Source organism: Empidonax traillii, unplaced genomic scaffold (genome assembly GCF_003031625.1).
Source record: "Empidonax traillii isolate 1590-97213 ecotype Southwest subspecies unplaced genomic scaffold, ASM303162v1 scaffold126:size1624879, whole genome shotgun sequence".
NCBI classification, from domain to species: Eukaryota; Metazoa; Chordata; class Aves; order Passeriformes; family Tyrannidae; genus Empidonax; species Empidonax traillii.
In genome coordinates, this window is record NW_020955319.1 from 82,099 (window position 1) to 104,886 (window position 22,788).

General features: G+C 38.8%; 1 protein-coding gene across 5 annotated transcripts; it reads right to left on the reverse strand.

Annotated features, from left to right (window-relative positions):
• Window positions 1–513: 513 nt before the first annotated feature.
• ANKRD46 (ankyrin repeat domain 46) lies at window positions 514–19,734 on the reverse strand. 5 transcript variants are annotated; one of them, XM_027883383.1, is made up of 5 exons: window positions 19,696–19,733; window positions 15,328–15,531; window positions 7,586–7,928; window positions 6,103–6,261; window positions 514–1,565 (listed from the first exon to the last, which is right to left on the reverse strand). In XM_027883383.1, the coding sequence occupies exons 3-5, from the start codon at window positions 7,894–7,896 to the stop codon at window positions 1,349–1,351; spliced, it is 687 nt and encodes a 228-aa protein (XP_027739184.1). In that variant the 5' UTR covers window positions 7,897–7,928; window positions 15,328–15,531; window positions 19,696–19,733; the 3' UTR covers window positions 514–1,348. The 5 variants fall into 5 exon arrangements, with proteins under 5 accessions (XP_027739184.1, XP_027739185.1, XP_027739186.1 ...); XM_027883384.1 differs by lacking the exon at window positions 19,696–19,733 and adding an exon at window positions 19,394–19,414; XM_027883385.1 differs by lacking the exon at window positions 15,328–15,531 and having other exon boundaries at window positions 19,696–19,734.
• Between the last annotated feature and the right edge of the window lie 3,054 nt (window positions 19,735–22,788).

The following is a 22,788-nucleotide window of genomic DNA, read 5'->3' on the forward strand; positions in this document are numbered from 1 at the left end:
AATTTAGGAGAGGCTAATTAAAAAAATAAAAATTGATTCCTTAGGTTCACAGAATTCATTTTGTTTGGGATTTTTAAGGCAATGGCAACAAAGAGAATTAGATGTCTAATGGGAGGAGAGAATCTCCTTTCTTTGAAAACCTCCAAATTACTATGCAATACCTTTCTACCCTTCACAGAAGATTCATATCCCTAGGTTATTTACAACAAAGGATTTCACAGCAAAGTACAGAATGGGTTAAGATTTCATTTCATACAATGATCTTAAATATTAATATTTTAAATACTTTTATTCTGCATACTCAGAAAATAATTCATAAGCCTGTAAGTGCTGTCTGAAAACAACTGAAATGGAAAACAATTCCAGAAAGGAATTCTATTGAATCAAGTTCTCTCCACAAACACGAAAACAACAAAGTCATATAGTTCAGCCTGGTCCTTGTGGGAGGAAGAAAAAGTTATCCTTCGCCACATACCTCACAATGACCTTACAGAATTATTATATACACAGTAGAACACCCAAATTACTTTTTAATCACCCTTACAAAGAAAGGTTTGCTTAGTAACATTTTAACAAAAACGCAAAATTTTCAGCCCAAGGCCGAAACAACTTTACTTCCAAAGCACAACAAACATCTTGGTTCTACAAAATTTACTTCAGGCAGGCACTAACAACATTAAATTCATCTGGGGAAGATGCACTACACTGATCTAATAAATAAAGGAGTGACCTATACATTAAAGACATAGTAAAACTTGAACTACTTCTCATTCTTTTTATAAACTAGCAGATACAAAACTATGGAGAGGCATTAAAATAACTATGGAGTCGCAGCTTATTATTATCTATATATCAGAATGTGTTATTACATTACCGAGATTTCTTGAGGAGAACCTTTAAAAGAGTCTTTTTATTCTATGAAAAATTTCTCTGAAGAGTATCTTCTTTTTATGTGCTTCAACTGAAGCTCATACAAAAAAGATCTGACAATACATTCCTCTCTTCATAGGGAAAATAGAAACATTTTGTTCTGTACTAGGATATATTTTTGATACCCAGGAATTTAATACTCATTATGAAAGGCCTTTTCTAAGCATAATATTACATCAGAGAGGGTTATCTTCACATGTTGCTTGCAAGTCAAGGTAAGTCAGAGGTAGCTTAGGAATGCTTTAGAATTTAGTGTTTTATTTCAGATTAATTAATCCCTATTTCAAAGGGGTTAATACTAAGTAAAAAAGGCAAACAGTATATACAGCTGCCACTGTCTGCACCAGGAGAATAATTCCAAGAAGCTCAAAATAAGATCAGAACAGGGAAAAGCACAGTGCACTCTTCTGCCTTTGCTTCAGTGCACCAGTTCAGGCTGGTTCTCTACAAAAGGAAGCACCCCACTAACATAGTAGGCTATTCCAAGCGACAGAAGAGCAATGACAATGATGAGGAGAAGCACCCTCCAGAAGCCCAGGTCTTCCACAAACTCTTGCCACGTTGTGCGGAAACTGGAAAAAACTCCTTCACCTTGCTGCAGGTTTGGATTAAGGAGGGAATGGCTTTCCATTGCACTATTAAGGATTAAAGTTAAAAACACATCAGAGCAAAAAAAATGGACCTTTAAATATGACAGTAATCCTACAAAGGGCAACTGAAACATTCTAAAATAAAATTAAACCCACCTGCAGATTTATAGCATTGCCTCTGCTAAATCAAGACAAAGCAGGCCAGGAAAACACTCTTAACTCTAAACTTAATTTAGTTGAGTGGATGTTTTATTAACCTGTGCAAAGAGACTGATATCTGTATATGAACAACTGCCCTGAATTTGCAGGCTTGCCACCTAGAAGCCTTCAAAAGCCAGTCCTCATAATTCCTACTAAATATGGCTTAGTAAAATCTAATGAAGCATAAGCTAAAACCTCAAGGGACCCAGCTCTTGTTAACAAAACAAATTATGACAAAAAATAAACTCCAGTGAATAAAATGGAAACTTTAACCACTATTAATTTAGATGCTGAATTCTGTAGTGATCTTTACTACTCTCCTGCATGTCTTAGTTACACAGGCCTCCTCTCTAGCATAAAAAAAAAAAAGTAAAATTCACATAAACCAATAAATTTGGGTAACAAGAAGTTCAGAAACATTCTGAACAAGTTGGCATTGCTGTGTTTTCTGCCATATGGCTTTCAGCGACTGCCTGGATGTTTTAACATTGCACTAGCTATCCATCAGGCCCCTTTAAATTGTCAGACTATAAATAAGGGATGGAAGTTTCACTTTTAAATGAGAAACAAATATAAAATCAGAATGAGGCACTCATCTAGACAATGAATCACCTTTAGAAAATATGTAAGTTGTCCCCAATACCGAATGGCTTCTTGCATAATTCTGCCAATTTTGCTTGTTTCCCAGCTGGTTTACCACAGGAAACTTTCTCTGAAAAATCTCACAAAGAATAGGAAAACTTTCTCATCACTTGATTGCACTTAAAATTTTGACCATCTGCACAGTCCTACTACTTCTGACTTGAATGAAATTACACACATGGGTGTTTACAGGATTGGGCTCCGACAAGCACAGAAAGGAAATCGTGGAATTAATTACTCAATGATGTCAATAGAAGAACATAAGCAGAGGAAAAAAAATTCTTTTCCTTGGTTTTAACTGCTTTCAGTTACCATATTCCTAGATATATCTTACAGCACTAATAATAAAAATTAAATAAAAAATTCAGGGGAAAGTAATTTCCAGGTCAAAACTAATTGTAGAAACACTGCTCTTCTTGGTGACAGTAATGAACCGACAAATGATCGTTATCGGAAAAAATCTCTCTTCTAAGATTACACCACGAGAAAACTTCACACTATTTGTATGGTATTTTTTCTCAGGAAGTACAGCCACTGATGAATAATTAGCCTAAACTCCCACAGCTCGCTGAAGCATTGCAGCAGCATGTGCAGATTTCAGAAACTGCCTATTAAACAGCTTGTATTTTTGTTTTTTTTAAATATTTACAATCCTGTAAAACTATTTCTGCTTGCCCATAGCTGCAGGATTTAGTCATCTTCCTTGCTTATTATGATTTCCCAAGCAAAACAAAAGGATTAATAAAAGACAGCCATTGGTGTAGAAGAGAACAGAACAACTTACTTGTTAAGTACTAACTAGTTAATACATAACTACAGAGAGGTTAAATAAAGGTTCCATGCAATTTAAGAGAAAAGATCACATGCTTCTCATTAAAAGGAAAAGGGTACATAGAAAACATTTTTTCTATTTTATATTACAACCCAATTAAAATCTATGTTATTCAAGGTATTTTTTCTTATGATGAATTGCAGCTGTGAAAGGACTGGTCACGCAGCAATGCGCCCTTAGAAGAGTTTATGCCACACAGCCCAGACAGATGTTCTCTTCTGTCTCCAACAGCACATGGAAGTTCACATTTGGACACGCTTGTGGGCACAGCCACAGGTCCTGCTGGGCTGTGCAGATGGACAGACCGTCTGCGCTGCGAGACAGACAGAGCAAGCTCTGGCTCCTGACAGCACAGCGCCGCTCCCCTCCGGGGGCAGGGCACGGCCAGCGAAAACACATCTGACTCGGGAACAAAACTTTGGCCTCTGCTTCCAGAGCTGCAGCAAGTGCACGTAACAGGGAGCAGAGAACTAAAGTCAGAGCCTGTTTTTAGAAAGAGCATTATTTCTCCGCAGGTTCATACATAACGTAAAATATTTCAGGGGGGCAAGGACAGAAGAAATTCATCTAAATGTCTCCAAAATGTGAAAATATTACTAAGAGGGAGGAGTGAAACTGTGGAGGTCTGAAAACCCAACTGTTATAAAGGCATTATTTATTTACAAAGCAAACAGCACACGAGCTCACTTGCTTTGGCTGCTGTAGGCATTTGCTATTTGTTATTTTTAAAATAATGTATTTCAGACATTTTAAACACATTCCCAAACAAGCTGGGTAGTGCACTGTTTATGTCTCTGTGTCTCTCCCCAAGGAGAGTTGCTGACTTCCTTGCCAAAGCAAACAATATAACATTTACAAAGGTCAAATAACAGAAAGGAAGCTATGTTCATTAAAGGGACACTCTCAAATCAAAAATCGGAATGGAAATGGGGCTGAGCTGTTGGTCCATATGTTCAAACAAAACCAGCATAAATGCATTTCTGTGGGACAAGCAACTCTCAATAAAATTTAGTGAAGTCAGAATAGTATTATGCACAAATTCTTATAATTTATAACTATGTAATTTTGAGAATAATATTAATTTTTCTATTTCAGGGCTTAAATCAGTCTCTCTGATAGGTGTGGTCACCTGGTGTGTAATAAAGAGCTTCAAATCTGTTCACTGGGAGTGTTTGGCATTATTTCTGTAATTTTGTTGGCTTCACCTTTTCTCTTTACTCAGATAACTCCATCTGCACAGCTTCATTTTCATTTACAGTACAGGCTGCGTACATTTTGACATAAACTGATCAATAGTTATGTGACAAAACTCCCTGTCTTTTGAGATATGATTTTCCAGTAGTCATAGTTCATAATCATTATTCGACAACACAAAAAACCCTCCAAATTTGAATAAATACAATGTAAGAGCAAGTATTCCAAACAACACTGATAGCCTCTTTTCAATATGAATTAAAACTAAAACAGTATTAAAAAGACTTCTTGCATTATTAATCTCAGTTCCATGTTCTGCAATGTTTATTGGCAATTCAATGATTTCTGCAAGAGAATTATCATCCTTTGAAACCTGCAAGGCTTCTTGCCTCATCCAAATCTGCAAGAAGACTGATTTGGAAGTTGATCGTAAAAAAACACACTCCCAATTTTCAATCACAAAAGTATCTGTGGTTTATCTGTATCCTTTGGCTCTTATGCTATCATCATCTTTTGTCTTAAACAGTTATTTTGTTCAAAACCAGTATTTCTTGTCAGCAACCACATACACCTCTCAGCTTTCATTCTGCCAGGCTAAAACAAGCTCTACTTGCCTTCTTTCATAAGGAGATGCTCTGTTCCCTGAGTGCTTCGAGTAATGCCTCTCCATGCTTCTTAAAAGGATAAATTAAACTTTTTTGAATGAGGGTAAACAGCATAATAAAACATACTAAAGAGCAGAAGTCACTGTTGCTTTAAACAGCAGGACAGTTTTCTTTATGTAGTGAAAATACCTCATTTCGTGCTTTGTAGGACTTTACAACATTTTTCAGGGAAGTGTCAACTCCTGGAACTGACTAGTACATCGAGCTTTTTCTCCTATATCTTTGTTTTCCACTGAGAAACTTTTTTATTTTATGGCATTCAGCTTTTGGTAAATAAAGTTGCATTTTGTGCTACTGAATCGCAATTTATTCCTACTAATTTCGTCTCCCTTGTAACCCCAGGTTTTTCTCTCCGCCATCCCAATTTTCCTCTGGGTTGTCTGTATTTCATGTCTTGGTATCACTAACATGCTTCTACTTCTTATGCTTCTACTTCTTTATTTAAGAAAATTCTAAGTAAACACAGTCCCAGAACCAGACCTTCAAGAATGCATTAGTAGCTTCCCTCTAACCCAGCAATTTCCCTGAAATGGCCAACAATTTTCCTGAAATCTTCAGTTCTCCATTAACTATCTCTTTAGCCACCATAACATTCTTATTCTCCATCTTTTCCAGGACTAATGCTGATAAAAATTTCATATATGGCACCACATAAAGTCCTTTATTCAAGTTCAGACAGATGAAAAGTCTCCTATCCTTTGTTTTGCACAGACTTTCCCTCTTATCAAAAGTATGTCAGGTTAGCCTGTGATATTGGCATTTTGCATTTCATGCTATTTTCTCTTTGGCTTTGTGATAAGTGGTAGAATATTTATTTTGGGGACTCTGTAATGGAAAATGAGTAATTATTTCTTAAAATTTCTACCAAAAAAATTAAAATCTCAATAGAAGAAGTTCTTTTCTTCCTTACATTTGATCTGTTTAAATAGATAATATCAGGCCAAATTTCATAATACCCATTTTGAGAAATAAACAATCAAGTCAATCACAACAATCTAAAATGCATAAATGCCATTTCTCCTAATAATTATTTTTGTTTGGTAAATACCTTTCACTTTCAGCGGTCTGCATGGTTTCCAGCTTTGAATGAGCTCCTCTGTTAAACCCTTTCACCTCTTGCTCCTCTAGGGATTCCAGCAGTCTAATCACATCTTTATTCACACCCCTTCGTTTGGCAAGAACAAGTGGTGTTGCACCTTGATGGTTGCTAAAACAACCCCACAAAAAGACATAAGGAAAGAAAATTTTAATATAGAAATTTTGCAACAAGTCAACTCAGCGTAACATATTACAATTTACTAACTATTGGAACTATTTTATTAGTATAGTAGAATAGAATAGTAACTATTTAAAACTATTTTCTGTTGTATCAGGCAGTGCAAAAATCCTTTCTATACAAGTTAGAGCATAATTGGCTATAGAATAAAATCAGTATATTCAGGTTTGAAATTGCACAACCCTTTTCTCCCTCTAAGTAAAATCAAAATTCGCTAGACTCTAATTGGAATCTCTGGGTGTTATACCAAAAAAATAAACAGTAGATTTATGGCAATGTTCAAGTTCAAGCCTAATTTCAAGAAAGAATTGTGCAATCTGGCTCCTCAGAGTTCCTTTTCCATGAGGGTATTAGGACATCAGGCAAAAATGAAATAAAATACAGATGGTCCCTCTGCTGCTATTAAAATCATACTGAATAGGACCAAAGCTGCCTTCAGACCAAGAATTTCCACCAGAGCTTTTTGAAATGAGGGGAAAAAACCCCAATCCACAACCCATAAATAATCTGGCGTACAATAACTAGTTTTGCTGAGTTGAAAACAGTAATGAGGTACAGGTGGAAAAGGGACAGATTAAAAAAACTCAAAGGTTTTTTCACATTACTCCTGGTTTTTGCATGCGTAGTGAATATGCAGAAAGTTCCACAAACAAAGTAATTCAGTACAGGAATGAAACAGCTAGTTATTTTGCAGCTTGAGAGCTTACATCTGAGTACTGGCATCTGACAGCTGCTGGGAGCCAGAAGGAAAGAATATACAATATTTGAAAGAAGAACTGAGTCATAGACTTTGAGGGAGGGTGAAAACACTGAAAGGAAGCATTGTTACCAGAGGAGTATGGGAATGAACTGACACACACATATACTGTATTTTCTTTGTCTTATCCAGTACAACAATAGAACTGTAGTGGAGAAAATTCTTTTGGAGTAGTCAATGTGATTTTTTCCTTTGGTGCCAACCACCCACACCTGGTTGTCTGGCCAAACTAAGGCAGCAATGCATCAATGAGGCAGGATGAGATACAGCAGCCTACACGAGTAGCTGCTATTTTTATTTGCTTTGCTTGTTGCACAGACTAGCAAAAGTGCCCTCACTGTTCTCCTGTCTTCTTAGTTTGTGCTTTTATTAAGTGGTATCTTTAAAAAGTGAAACTGCACCAAAAACAGCATTTCAGCAACAGCAGATTTATATGCAAGCCTGTGGTGACAGAAGACTAATATATTATAAGAATACATGCTGTAAAAAATGACTTACCAAATATCAATTTTAAGTCCATTAGAAACTAGGAACTGGATGGTATCGACATGCCCACACAGGTGAAGAGCTGTGTTACCTTGATAGTCAGTGGCTAGTAGGTCAGCACCAAATTTGTGCAAGAGCTGACAGATGTCTACATTTCCTCTGGCTGCAGCGAGGTGAAGGCCAGTTCGGCCTCGGCTGTCGCGAATATTTGGGTCGAAACCGCTCTCTAGCAGTCGTTTGGAATAGTTAAAATCTCCATCAATACAAGCCTGCAGCAGTGGCACGTTTGTCTGGGAGGAGTCATTTACAAAAACGTAGGACATTGCTCTGAATCTCTCCAGAGGAGGTGACCAACCTGAAAGTTTAAGTGGGAAGAAACGATGGTGAAACCAGGCCAATAAACACAATGCAGATACACTCACGTTCCAAAACAGGAATGCAAACTAGCTTATAAGCCAACTCTGAAATCTTCCTGTCATACACACTAACTTTGCATGCTGCATTCCCTTCTAGTAATACAGAAAAAGCCCCATGTAGTCTTACTCACACTTTTGGAAACAGCAGCAAAGTTGTAATTACAGAAAACTGGTAAGATCACCGTCACAAATGAGAGACAGGTGATTAGCTTTCACCTACTATGGAATCACATGTAGTGGAATTGATATTTAAGGGCAAAACACTGCAGATCAGGACAGAAAGGAAGGAACTGTCACAAATGGGGAAGTTATAAACAATTCAGTTCACATGTACAGTGATGCTAACTGCATTTTTTACCAGTTTATAACCCAAAACAACTCCAGTGGGATTTTTACCGTCTGAATTTGAACTTCAATGCACAAAGTACAGCCAGTTCCTAAAAAGGCTAGATTAATATAAACACTAATGCCTTCGTTCTGCAAGAAATACATTTTTCCTACTCTTTGCAGAACATTATTTTTACAGTGCCAGAGACACACAAACTACAAAACAAACAAGAATAGCAATACAGACCACAGAAAACTGAACGCATTAGGTGAAATTGCCCACGTGAAAGTAAAAACTGGAAGTGGGTACAAAGAAAACAATGGTAAAATTAAGAACAGAGCTGCTGTGGGTTTGACTAGAACCTCAATACAGAGAAGCACAAATGTGGTTTCTCTGGCTTAGTATTAAACAAAGGATTAAGTCCTTTACTGTGTCAGGACTAAAAGAGGAAAACAAATGTTTCACCACAGATTACTTGATATAGAATACTTCATGAACTATGATTTAAGTTTTGCAGAAGAATTTTTATGGATGAGCCAACTAATGAGGGTATGATGACACTGTGTGCTTATCAGACACAGAAAAGATCACTTGAAAACAGTAAGGAAAAAAGTGAATGACTGAGCAAGAGAATGGTAAAATGTGTATGAGGCAATGGTAAGAAGCAATGATAACACCTAGGAGACTAGACAACAGCCCTCTCTTTGCCTCTGAGAAGAGGTAGAAAAGAAAAAAAATATAAACTGCTACAAATCCTTATGAGAAATCTCAACACAGACATGACACAATTCAAGTGAGAGAAAAATTATTTTACTAGATAAGCTTTGAACATAAAGTAAACCAAAACCTCACTTGAAACAGTATTTTTCACTTGCCCAGGGTTTCTATTTTGGACTCAGGGTGCAACAGAGTTCTAATTAACTATTTAAATCTCTTATTAAAACTGCTATAGCCAGATTTAAATTTTCTCATCTATATAAGGTATCCTTCCACACCGGTGCATCCATTCAGCCAGGAGAATGGAAACATGGCCAGTAGCCAAAGAACTCAATTTAAAACGTCTCCTTTTTTGAGAGTTTATAATGTCTATATTTTATAGCTCTTCCCCCATGTTTTAGATCAAATTCAAGATCAAAGTACCTACATACGTAATTTCATAATGTTTATGCACTGGTCTGATTAAGAGCTGCAGCACTTGGGGCTGTTGAGGTTAATAAATCATATCTAAACTTCACTAGGCTGTATCTCCCATCTGGACAAATTCTGCTGCATGTATCAACACTGTTTCCCAGTGCAGGAATGCACAACTTTTTTTTTTTTCTTTCTTGGACGCTGAAGAGATAGGAATAAATTCTACGTCCTGGTATCTGTATAAGGAATGATTTTAACCAGAGTACATTCCCCTAGGCTGCAAGTATGTTTTTAAGAAATGATGGTAAATCACTGGCTCAAGAACCCTTTTCCATAACCATCTCCAATAGCAAAAGGCCAGTTCACTGATACACATTAAAAAAAAAGACTGGTGTCAATTAGGGCACTAACAGCGTCCTTATGACTGGATACAAGAAGAAAGGACGCTGCAATTACTTGCATTTCAAGGAGCATGTTACATCCTCCTGGATGCTGCAAAGCGAGGATTCCCAGCTGACAGCAATTTCAATTTCCTTGTCCATTTCCCACCCAAATCATAAATATGAGAATCCTTCTTCCACTCTGCTACTCCAATCTTTGCTGAGAAAAATAGTGGGACCACTTTCTGTAAGATGTGATTGTGACCTCTACACTAAACCTTCCCTAAAGTAAGATCATAAATCATTTTAAAACCTCCAATTATCAGCCATAGTAACAGCATATCAACAGGACAAAACCCTACTTGTACCTGACAAAAAGATCATGATTCGCTTGTAAAACAATACTTGAGTCTTTAAACCTGTTTAATAAAACATAAATCAACATGAGAATATTATACTGGAAGAGACTTAGGCTATTTGAGAAATGGCATGGTATGCTCTGTTAAATGTAAGCTAATGTTTATATTTTCATACCAGACGTGTATGTCCGGTAAAGCCTTACAGAATTCCCCAGCTGTGACAAAACATTAGCTAATAATACCAGGGAAAAAAAGTCACCTCCTCATCTTCTCAGAAAAGGAAGCCCAAAGATTAGCAATTAACAGAACATGTAACTGGAAGTAATTCTGAATCAGAATTTATTATCACTAGAATCTTCTAGAATCGATCACTGATGTGTAGAAGACTAAAGTAAAACCTTAGTATTTCACAGTAAGAAAGACAAAAATCCCCAGGAAAAAAAAAAAAAAAAAAGAAAAAGACAATCTGGACCATCTGGTTTGATTTATCTTTGTGATTAAAAGGATTTTTTCTACAAACACAATTCTATTTCACATATGGCTACTTAACCCACGCCAGATATAAGCCACATACAAAGCGGAACTATGCAGCACCTTCAAAATGTCAGCCCTCAAATAGCATGTTCTTGCTTCAAATTTAACCCAACTTAGTAAAATTTCCTGTCTAATAAAACTCTTAAAAAAATTTTGATAGTCAACTTCATTAGGTATTTTTGAATAAACAAAAGGTGGTTACATTTCTGACCACATTATGTATCAAAAAGCTTTCTGCTTTAATAAGTATCTAATGTTGCAGATTAAGAAACAAAATTTAGAAACACGGTGGCATCAGCCATTCTCTTTAAGTCTGAAAGGCGAATCAGTTAACAACTGTCTCACAGCTGGTACACCTACCATTAAGCACTGATTTTACAGCCACAAATTAGGATAAATGGACTTGTATTAGTAACAAGACACAAAATATTGCAAAACAAGCATTCTGAACATCTCTAAAAATTACTACAACTAAGAGTTAAATAAATCTAGTTTCTAAAGACTGAAATAAATTACTGCTTCTAAAAATGCACCACTATCTACTGAAAATGTATCTTTTAAATAATAATATTTTTAAAAAATCCGTTCTGTTGTGAATAACTAGGTGCTTTGATAGAAAATCAAATTTGTGAAAAAAAAGTAAATTCAAAGATGTTCTCCCAAGCTAGAAGGATTCCCATCAGAAAGGCATACTATAAGAATACATTTTCCCTAGATTTATACATTTATATGGCCTCAACACAGTGTATTTTTAAGTAATGATTTTAGAAATTATGCTGTAAGCCACTTCTGCAATGACACATGTGGGCTAGAACAGGATAAGAAAACTTAACCAAACTGTTTTGTTTTCAAAAGGAATGCTTATATTAAGTGATTCTGTAAGAATAATTTACTTTTATTTACTTGCAGTCAATTGTCTCTCACTCCACTGTGTACAATGGTAATTCATTGTCACACAGTTATCTGTTGTAGGACATGTTCACGCCTGCTAAATGCAAATTCTGTCACTTCTTAAACTAGGCTGAAATTTGTACTAACCAGGGACAGTTTTATTTTACAGTAAATACATGCTGCTGTCACTGCCTTCTCATTAAGTTCAACAGCTACCAAACAGCTCCAGAACCAGGAGAGAACAGCTTGACTGTGAGACAGAATCACTAATGGGACCCATCCCTCCACTACAAAAATATTAATAAACCTGCCAAGTTGTGATTAATCACCCCGTCACTGCTGCATAGCATATACCAGTTCTGCAAAACTACAGTATTTCCCAGAACATTCAGAGAAACTGAAGTAACCGTCCCTATTTCAAAACAACAAGTCAGGACAACAGGACAATACCAGATTGCTCAATCCTTGAGACTTCTCAATATTAATACACACTTTAACATGTAGAACCTAAGCATCTACCACTAGAAAAACTGCCACCACTAAGAAATGGAAACTAAACCAAAACCAGTACAAAGTACCATCTCCACCCCATGCCACCAAAAAACACAGTATATGTTACTTGAAAAATTTGCATTTGTCAACTCCCTGGTGGCAAACAGCTTCCTCTTTCTGTAATGAACTTTGAGAGCACTTCAGTGGCTTGCAGAGCTCTTCCCCTTCAGTATTTAAATGAATGAAAAACATTCCAATACTTTCCTCAAACTGCTGTTTTCACACACACATGTATTTACGTGTAAGTCACTGAGAACTCATTTAACTGAATAAATATTATGTTTAGTAAAAAATTAAGTGATCAGCTCACTGGTTTAAGAAAGAACCCCATTACCTACCTCAAGTTCCACTGGGATTTCTGTATCTTCTATTAGAAACCTTTACCTATTCAGTCCAATTGGAACAAAGTTTTATGACTCCACTAATATGGATCTGCTGCTAAAAGCAGCAGCTCAGACTCAATACAGCATGATGTCTGCTTTATACACATTTATATTTTTCAGCATTTTCACTTTCTAACTTTAGAATTTTTTTCCAACAGTTCCTGGATTTAAGAATCACAGCAGGCTCATAACACCCACATCCCCTCTCATGACTCTAGTCAGACACATGGGTATGTGGTAATAGAAGAACATTTTTTATGTCATTTGTCTTTTGAATCATTCCCATTCCCTTATACAGACATGAGACATACAGGTATATTCTCTTGATTGTCAGGACCATCCTGTAAGTAGAAACTTTGGTGCACTGAATATACAAAGGGCTTTACATATACGGTCTACAAAGTGCTTTATGAAAAGGTTTCAACAACTATTGCTGTTCTTTTATGGACCAGCAGATGATAGCATTGGGAAATAGAGACCTTTGCTCATCATTGTACAGTATTTCAACAGTACAAGATAAAAAATATACAAGATTTCAAATGCCAATCCAGGGTTGCAGAATGCTTTCCCAGATAAAACAGTACAAGCTTTGTGTATTTATGAACACAAAATACAGGAACAATAAAAAACAAACGATCTCTTAAAACACTTTTATCAACAAGAAGATTCACAAATATTTTATCCTTGTTTATCCTATACTCAGCTGGTAATTCAGCTGCATTACATCTTCCAGTGTACTTAGCTTCTATAAAATATATAGCTCAGTATTTTTGAACATTCCTCATTTTTCATCTTCTGCACAGAACTATTTAGGAAGAAAGGCAATTTACAGATTTCTTCAAATCATCTGTAACTTAAATTTCCCACAACTGGCTCAGGTAAATCAGTACATAACTGCAGTACTTCTCTGATCATTGTGCCCAGATTGAATACATCTGTTTTTATAGAAAGTCATTGAATCATATTGGGCATAATTATCAACCTTTTCACAAACTTTCATTCAAATTCCTTCTCTGTGTCTGCTGGGAACATGTAGGGTATATTTGATCAAAAAAATATTAAAGGTCTTTGCATATTATTTTGTTGTTGGTTTAGTTGTTTGGGTGTAAACCGACTAGAGTGAATTCGTTCCACTCCTAATTAAGTGTTTGTGTTTAAATTTGCTGCAGAGTCAAAGCAGTCCTCTGGAAAAGAAGACGACAGTAACTGAGCAACAAGGGATTGCTCCCGGCGGTGCTCACAGACTGCCGAGGGAGGTGCAGCGCTCCTGTCTGGATGGACACTGCCACCACGTGGACTGACACGTTCCCGTCCCACTGGAGTGAATCACTGAGTCACAGAATGGTTTGAGTTGCAAGGGACCTTAAAGGTCATCTAGTCTAACACCCCTGCCACGGGCAGGGACACCTTCCACCGGATCAGGTTGCTCAAAGCCCCACCCAACCTGGCCTTGCCTTGAACACTGCCAGGGATGGGGCATCCATGGATTCTCTGGGCTACTTGTTCCAGTTTTTCACCATCCTCACAGGCAAGAATTTAATCCTTATGTTCATCTAAACACGCTCTCTTTCAGTTTAAAGCCGTTGCCCCTTGTCCTATCACTTCACGCCCTTGTAAAAAGCCCCTCTCCAGCCTTCTCTCAGGCTCCCTTTAGGTACTGGCGTGGTGCATAAGCCGGGAGGCACACAGAGCACCTTTAATACATTTGTGGTGTTTTCTATCTTCCTGAGAAGGAAACGATGAAAAGCATGAAGATAAGATTTTATAAAACTTTACTAAAAAGCATTCTGAAATCCAAAGTGCTATTCCCTTGCAATATAAACAGCAATCTCATTCACAGTCCAATTCTGTATTAGTGAAACGAGGACTTTGGTATGGGAGTTCTGAAGACAAAGGTACTGAATTTTAAAAGGTATGCATTTATGTCTGTTCTTAAAAAACACCCAAAACTAAGTCCAAAACACCTCCCCCCCTACCCACACACAAAAGGCCCAGTCCTTACCTAGGGAAACAGTAAGTCTGAGATGACAAGTTTACTAAAATGGGAAAAACTTTCTGTGTCCAGCTGGAATCATCAGAAGTCAGAGCTTAACAAGAGCAATAAAGCAAATTAAGAACCTGTCATCAAATTACTTATTACTATACAGTTGGTATTGTCTTAATTTTTGTCTCATAATGTGTATAATTGCTTATAAGCTCTTAGTCATACATAACCTTGATGACACAACCTTGGTGTGCAACATCAAATTCAGCTTAGTGGCTAGTCAATGAAAGCAGGTCACTTTAAAAAGCAGATGCCTCCTAAATTTACAGATATCTGTATTTTGACTTTACCATTAAAATAATACATTGTTCGGCTTGTTTATTAAAATTCTTTATTTTATATCACCAAATAATACCAACAACAACTAATGCTGTCAGATATGAAACTCTTACTATGACTGCTGCTACAGATATTTCTGCTCAGAATTTTCATGTTCACACAGTAAATCATTAAACCAGTTAGTCAGAGTCAAATAGTTAACTGATATATTTGCTGTTTCAAGAAATCTTTCTAAATCTTTATCAACATAGTATGACTTAAAAAACTTAATTGTATCATACTGGATCACATTACATGACGTAGCAAGATGAAATGGTGGCATTCTTAAGGTTGTATTTCTAATTAATATACACCTACTGATGCTATTTTTGCACAAATAGTTATTTCACCATGCTTAGGCTCAAAAATTTGTCCATGTAGGCAAACCTGTAGTAATAGTGTCTGCCCAACACTGTATCTTAAGGGACCAAAGGGACCAGCAGCCTATGGGTTCCCAGGACAACAGGCAAGTCTGAGGAGAATCTGGGAGGCCACCCTCAAGCTCCTGATCTGCAGAGAGGTTGGAATTGACCAAAAATATAATGGAAGATGATTGAAAAGAACTTGAGAGCAAAGTAGCTCAACTGATGTTTCCCAATTTCATCAATGGATCCCTCTGAGCCTGGAAACAAAAGACATCACTTGTACAGGGAAAACTTCCACCTTCAGGTAACTCAGCAAGTACCAGTAACTTATCTACAAAAGACTCAATATTCAACGTGAAACACAATGTCTAATCAATAAACAGCAATATCCATGTTTTTTTAAAAGGTTTTACAAGTTTCGTTTGAGAAAGGATGAAGGAAGATAGAATTCTTTTGACGCTATCTGAATCATCTACCTACACTGAATTCATGTGTCATTATATTATGTTACCCAGCTACTCAGTCTTACAGGGTCCTTCTGGAGCTTTTCATAGCTGACCTATGTCATTGACAAACAGTTCAGAATCCAGAACCGAACTCTGCGGAACTAAAATTATTCCACTTAAAGATTGATTGTAAGTTCACTAAAACTGCTGTCCTGGATCAGATCCATCCTTCTCGCCCAGCACTCTGCTTCCACAGTGGCCATCAGAGATCCTTCTCGGAGAGGGCACATGAGCCTGTCTGCTTCCTGCAGTCTGTTCCCCAAACACACCTCAGCAACCACCACAGCCCCTCAACAGTCTTATTGTCCACTTTCTAATCCCATCCTGAGCCTGCTCACATTCTACCTCCACAGCTACCCATGTCATCCTTCCCTACATCCATCTGAAACCACCCTCCCATCTGCCCCAGCAAGTAACTCTCCCATTCCAGTGCTGCAAGACTGGATGAATAACTCTCACTTTATCCACTGCCTTCATTTTGCAAGTCTTGGCCATATCCCAGACATCTCCTCTGTGAATAATATTGACTTTACAGTCTCTCCTCTTAAGCAAGGTGGTTCCCTTGTCCCTTTCAGTTGCCTCTCTCTAACTCACTGTATCCTTCTTCCGATGCAGAGACCAGAACTACACACACTATCCCAGACCTGGGTGCCCCAAGATGGAGCAGCAGAACAGTGCCAGATGACAGCAAAATGGGGTGATCTGTCTTCTTCTCACTACCTCTCTGAGGACAGCCACCATTTTCCTGGTTCTTTGGCTGCAAGGGCACACTGAGCTTAGCTTACCAAGGAACACTCAGTCGTGACTCCAAGTACTTTCTCTTGAGTGGTGGCTGACAGTTCTGAGTTCAGCACCATGTGAGCACAGTTTAGATTAATTTACCCAAGACATCATCCTACTTCATGCACACTGAAGCTCATTGTGCCACCTTTCTGCCCCCTTCCCTTTTTTTGAAATTTCTTTTTGCCTCCTTTTTAATTTTTCAACCAATTTCTGCAAGTAAGAAATCTCCTAGGTGCTATAAGCATCAAGTCTCCTCAAAAGCCTTTGGTAGGGTACTTTTTCCTGATGCTTCCTGAAAATCCACATCAGCTGTACCTACAATCCTGTGTAGAAAGGATTCATCATCCTCTGAAGATATACTCAAACTCAGGTAGAACCAGTCCCTAACATAGTAACACACAGTACAGACAGGCAAACACTTCTCTGAACAAAAAAAGTTGAGGTGAAGAAGACAGACAAGCATTCTACACAATCCATGGAAAACCCATACACCAGAAACCTTTCCTGAAATGTGCTGCTGCCCTGTTTCTGTCACCATCCATTATTGCTGGTTGGACACTAATAAGAGGTCTTGAGCACTATGAAGAATATAACCCCATCAACAAACACTGCAGGATTTATATCTCTGAATTTATGCCATAAAATTCAGCTGATGTAGCTGCACTACTTGGATGTGAGAAATCTGCTGGGCGACAAAACTGGTGTCTAAGCAGCTCTGTTCCACTCAGCCAATTGAAATTCTACTGAGGAGTAAAAGAAAGTCATGCCACTGGGAAAAGTAGTGTTGACACATGAATCAAAGCCAGAAGCTAAGTTCTGTGACAGATATGGCTTCAGTGAGGTGCTGAGCAAGGTAAAACTTCTTTCCACATATTTATTAAGTATCTTTAAATAGTAAAGCAAACGACAACAAAACTGACCATTTCAGTATTTGTGCTCTGACTTGGATGAAGACAGAATCACAGTACACACTAATAATTTAACTTTAGTGGAACAAGCCCACGCACTAAGACATGCCTGTCATCTACTCCAGCAGCATTCTGTGGATGGTCTCTGCAGAAAGCTGAAAGCATTAGGAATCATGTATTTCACATAACGTGTATAAACCAATGCCTTCTAAAATACTTTATCTGCTTATTAAATGACCTACCTGGAAGCAGAACATCCACAGCTGAGATCACATGGGAGCCAAGCAGCTGACAGACTGATCAAAAGACAAGCAGCAGCCCTAAAATACCCATATCCAGCATACCCAATTCCCTAGAAAAGTCACTAGTAGTTCATGCCTCGGATGAGCAGGTATCTCAGGTCCTGAGCTGCAGATGAGGACTTCCAAGGCCACACGTGTTCTGATATTAAGTGCACAAGAATATGAGGTGGGATAATACAGTCAACCTAAAGCACTGCTTCAAATCCCTCACTCTTGCTGATGAGACAAATCTGCTGAGAGGAAACCTGTCACTGATTACAGATCAGAACAGATTTTTATAGTCCCCTCTTGCAGAGGCAAACTCACATTGCTCTGGTAAGAAGACAGATGCACATACCACACTTCAGCCCTCAACTCATCTCAGCTTACTCTTCATATCTTCTCTTCAACTCAAAAAGAGAGCAATTACGCAGCATAATTTTCTGACTGTCGCCAACCCTGCTATTCAGACTGCAAAAACTACTAAAAATATTTTTCTTCTAAAAAACATATTTAACAAGTTCTTGCTAATAATCTGTTTCGCAAATGAACAATAAAGGAAAACTAACCTATAGTCTACAGGCAACATTAAGCTTAGAACTCCGCTGCAGCAAACAAAATCATTACTTTAATACACCAGTCACAGTCTATCTAAAAAGTGTTGGGCTTTTGCTCTTCCTTGATCTTTTGGACGGCTGATCTTGAACATCAGTGCTCTCTGATGGTTAGAAATTTTCATATATTATTAATCTTAAAATCTGTGTTAAAATATTCATGTATCAACATAATTCTTAAACTCAATTTGTTCCCTTCTCAGTGTTTACCTTGATGAGTTTGATAGAAAGCAAAAAAAGGCCTTTATTTGACAAAATTAAAAAAGCCAAATGCTTCTTCCAATAGACTCTTCCTTTCCCTACCTGTCCTAGGCACATCTTCCTGCACCTGTTCCACCTTACTTTTTTAGCTGAGAATGATTACCATTATAAAAAGTATTCTAGAGTTCTGTTCATGGATAATAATAACTTCTTTTACTAGATCACTGTAATCAGCATTTACTTTTTCCACACTGCATATCTTGTAACTACCTACCACATACTTTGGTTTTGTGTTACTTTCAACCAGTAAGAATTTCTTCTGTATATTGTTTCCTTACTAGGCTACAACTGTAAAACCTCATTCTTTAAATTGTTGTAGCACTTATTTCATATCCTATTGTCAGGATCACCCAATTCTTTCTGTGTAGTCCCGTAACACTCTTCTATATTGCCGGTGCTTCCCAATTCTTCATCTCTGCCAAATGAAGACAGTCAAGTTTTAATTGCTACCTCAAGACCTCTATAAAATATTTAACAAGATTGGTCTCAAAACAGATCTTCAAAGAACTAATTTTATATTCTTTCATACTCAGATTTGATAGATTTTTCATTCAACATTACTTACAGTAGTTTGTCTCTAGTTACTTCCCCATCCTCTTTACAATTCGGGTGTTATCCCAACCTTTTCAGCACAGTAACAATGTGCAGCGGCCTTACTGTCGTCTGGAAAAAACCGGGAACTACTCCACTTGCCTTAAAAGCAATAATTGCTTTTTCAAAGACAGTTTTGAGGGCAGGCTGAAATACGTATTTTAGCTTCACTTACCTTCGTTGTTTTCTCCCCAAAAAAGCGCGTTCCAAAGCCGCACACTTACCCACGTCCTGTCAGGAAGGAGGACGCGTTCCCGTGTCCCTTCCCCTCCCTCCCCGCTCCGAAGGTTGGCACTGCTCCCGCTGTTCTCCCACCAAACCCCTTCCCCCCAAACCGCATCACCGCGCCCCACCTCCACGGCTCCCGGGCGGGGCACTGCCCACGGCCCGTCCGTGGGTCCCTACCTGGGCCTGGCACACCCCTGGGGTGGGCGAAAGCACCACGCCCTGCCCTGCCCGGCCCCGCTCCCGCCGTACCTGCCCGGCTCTCTGGGCGGAGGGGCCGGAACGGGCGGGCGGGCGCGGGGCCGCGGCGGGGGGAACGGGCGCCCCCTGCTGGGCGGAGGCCGCGGCCGGGCCCCGCATCGTCCGTCCCGCACGGCACAGCCCGGCCGAGCCGCGGGAGCGGTGCCGGCCCGCTGGGAGCGGGGGAATCACACACAGTGCGGCCAGCGGGACCGGCACAGGGACCGTCCTCATGTACTCGACCCCGGCGAGGCCGCACCTCGAGTCCCGTGTCCAGTGCTGGGCCCCTCACTACAGGAAGGACACTGAGGTGCCGGAGAGGACCCGGAGAAGTGCAAGGATGGTGGTGACGGGTCTGGAGCACCAGTGTTATGGGGAGCGGCTGAGGGAGCTGGAGAGGAGGCTCTCTCTACAACTCCCTGAATGGAGGTCGTGTGTGAGCATCGGCCTCTTCTCTCAGGTAGCAAGCAACAGGATCGGAGGACACGACCTCACGCTGTGCTAGGGGAGGTTTAGGTTGGACATTTGGTGGAATTTCTTCACAGAACAGGTGATTATACTTTGGAATGGGCTGCCCAGGGAGGTGACGGAGTCACTGTCCCTGAAGGTGTTTAAGGAAAGATTGGATGTGGCACCTTGTGCTATAGTTTGTTTGACATGGTGTTCGATTTCAGAGGTCTTTTCCACCCTAATTAATTCTGTAATTTTGATGCTTCTGTGTGTGCTATCCCCATAACACCACAAATATCAGCAAGATAAATATTCAGGTAAAAGTACAGTTCCTCTGCCTCCAAATCATTTCAGCATCAAGGGTCTGTGAGTATAAGTAAATGGGGGAGGGAGAGTGGAGAAGGGTGAGGGCTGAAGTTATTTGACTTCCCCCAAAATATTATTGTAGCTTTTATTTTATTTCTACTTCCTTTCCCTGTTCTCACACATCATCCCGCCGTTCAAAATGAGGACAGTAAGAAGAATCAAAGATCCTTAAAGCCTGGTCTGAAGTGTCGTGGTTTAGGCACTTTAGTCTTCTTGCACTAGCAAGCAAGTTGCTGCTGTGGTTAATGGTGTGCCTGCCTTTAGCCACCACAGAGGGTATTTGCTTGCCCAGGGCCATCAGTGTGAACCAGCTCAATTTCTGTTGTGGTTACTTACATGCCCTGGAAGGATCAGAGGAAATGTATGCCTTTCCCAGATAATGCCTAGGTGGAAACAGCCTGCTCAGTCACCATGCTAATTACACAGTTACAGAAACATCATAAACTGATATGTTACATATATCTTACGTATTATAACCTTTCCCCCTGCTAAAACCATAGCACCTTTTCTAGACAACCCTCCCCTTTCTGCCCCAACAATGTCTGGGGGAAAAAATATCAAAAAAAAAAAAAGCATGTATGCAAGACATCTCCAGATTCTCAGCACCCATTCACACTGGCTCACTAGAGTTGTAAATACTCTAAAGAACAGTGCACGGGCGAGGAATAACGCTGGAGGTTTTTAGGGAGTTTTTGCCTTTTAATTCAATATTTCAGCAATGGGTTTATTATTTCCACACACAGTCTCCTTTATTTGGCCTAACTAAAAATCTTTTCCTTGATATAAAACCTGACTGAACTACCTGCAGTGAAACAAGTAAAGAAGAGCATATGCATGTCAATAATTGTGGGTAGATACAAATATAAGCTAGAAAATCTCACTGTTCAGGTGATCTCTTTGAGATATTTGAGGTTGATCTCTTTGAGATATTTCAGAGAGAACAATTTTTTTTTTTCCCTGCTGGGATGGGGGACAAGAGCAGTTGTTGTTACTCTAGGGCTTATTACAATGTACTAGATAGGGTGTGAATTGAACAGCAGTTCCAGGTGTGCCAACATCCAAGTTATTTGGCATTATGGTGGTCACAAGGACATATGTATAGGAACTTTAGTTGCCTATTAGGCCTTCTGAATTAGATTGGGTACTGTTAATAACACATTCTTATTAAGTGTAACAACTGCATCAAAGTTTCCTTTCAATTTTACTTTTCCTAAAAGTTACCATGCGCTGTCTGAAGCTTCCTAATACCATATTACCCAGCAGGTATAAGCAGGCAAACTACCCAGTTCCATTGCACGTATCTGCAGGTTTCTGTTTTATAAGGAAAATTTGTAGCACAGAGTTTTCTTCTTGGTACATGTTTGCAAAGTAAATGTCCTGAAAAACCCTACTGAAAGTGTCTATCATGAAACTAGGGCAACCATGCTGCAGTAACTAACATCAAGGAAGCTGAAACCAAGTTTTGCATGTGTTTTCTCTGTATAAGTTATTTCATGCCTTTTTCAAGGTTTCCAAAAGACACAACAGCAGAATTGCCTAGATGCAGGCACGTTCTACGTCACAGTCTCACTATCTGTGAACTCCACCTTCTGCTTCCTCATTTTCCTACTAAATCTTACTGCTGCACTAGATTGTCTATCCAGACAAGAATTTTCAGGCTGTTATGCTGATCGAGTAGTACCAGTGTACTCCTAAAGGATCACAAAGAAAATAAAAGTTAAGCTTTTCTTCTCATGAGTCAGCAGAAAATATTTGGTGTAAGTTTTCAGAGTCTTTGGACAGCATCAGTTAAACTTTCTGCCAACTCAGAGCAAAGGCTTGTAAGACTCTTGGAGATGCTAATAGCAAAATTATAACTCAACTCAAAACTACTTTTTCAAATGAAAATGTACAAAAGAAACTTCAAACATTTTTCAAGCATCTTGCAAAGAAAAATAGAGGAATAGCAAAGCAAAACCTTAAGAACCCTAATACTGCAATCACAGCGTTTAGAATTTAGCTAAGCCTGGTTTAAGATTTTATATTAATTCTATGATAACAGAGCGTGGTGCACAAAGACCTAAAGAACTTCAAATTTGCTGTATAAAAGGAGGTATAGCATTCCATACTGTCACTCCTTAGCACAACAGCACACCTGGACTTACTTTAACATCTCTGTTCTAATTATCAACTGTAGTTTTCTTAGTTCACTGCGTTTTGTATCAGCAGCCAGACATGGCTGATAATATCAGTGGCTTTATGTTACCCTGCCAAGGCTGCTTTTCTCACAAAAATAAATATTTTAAGTAT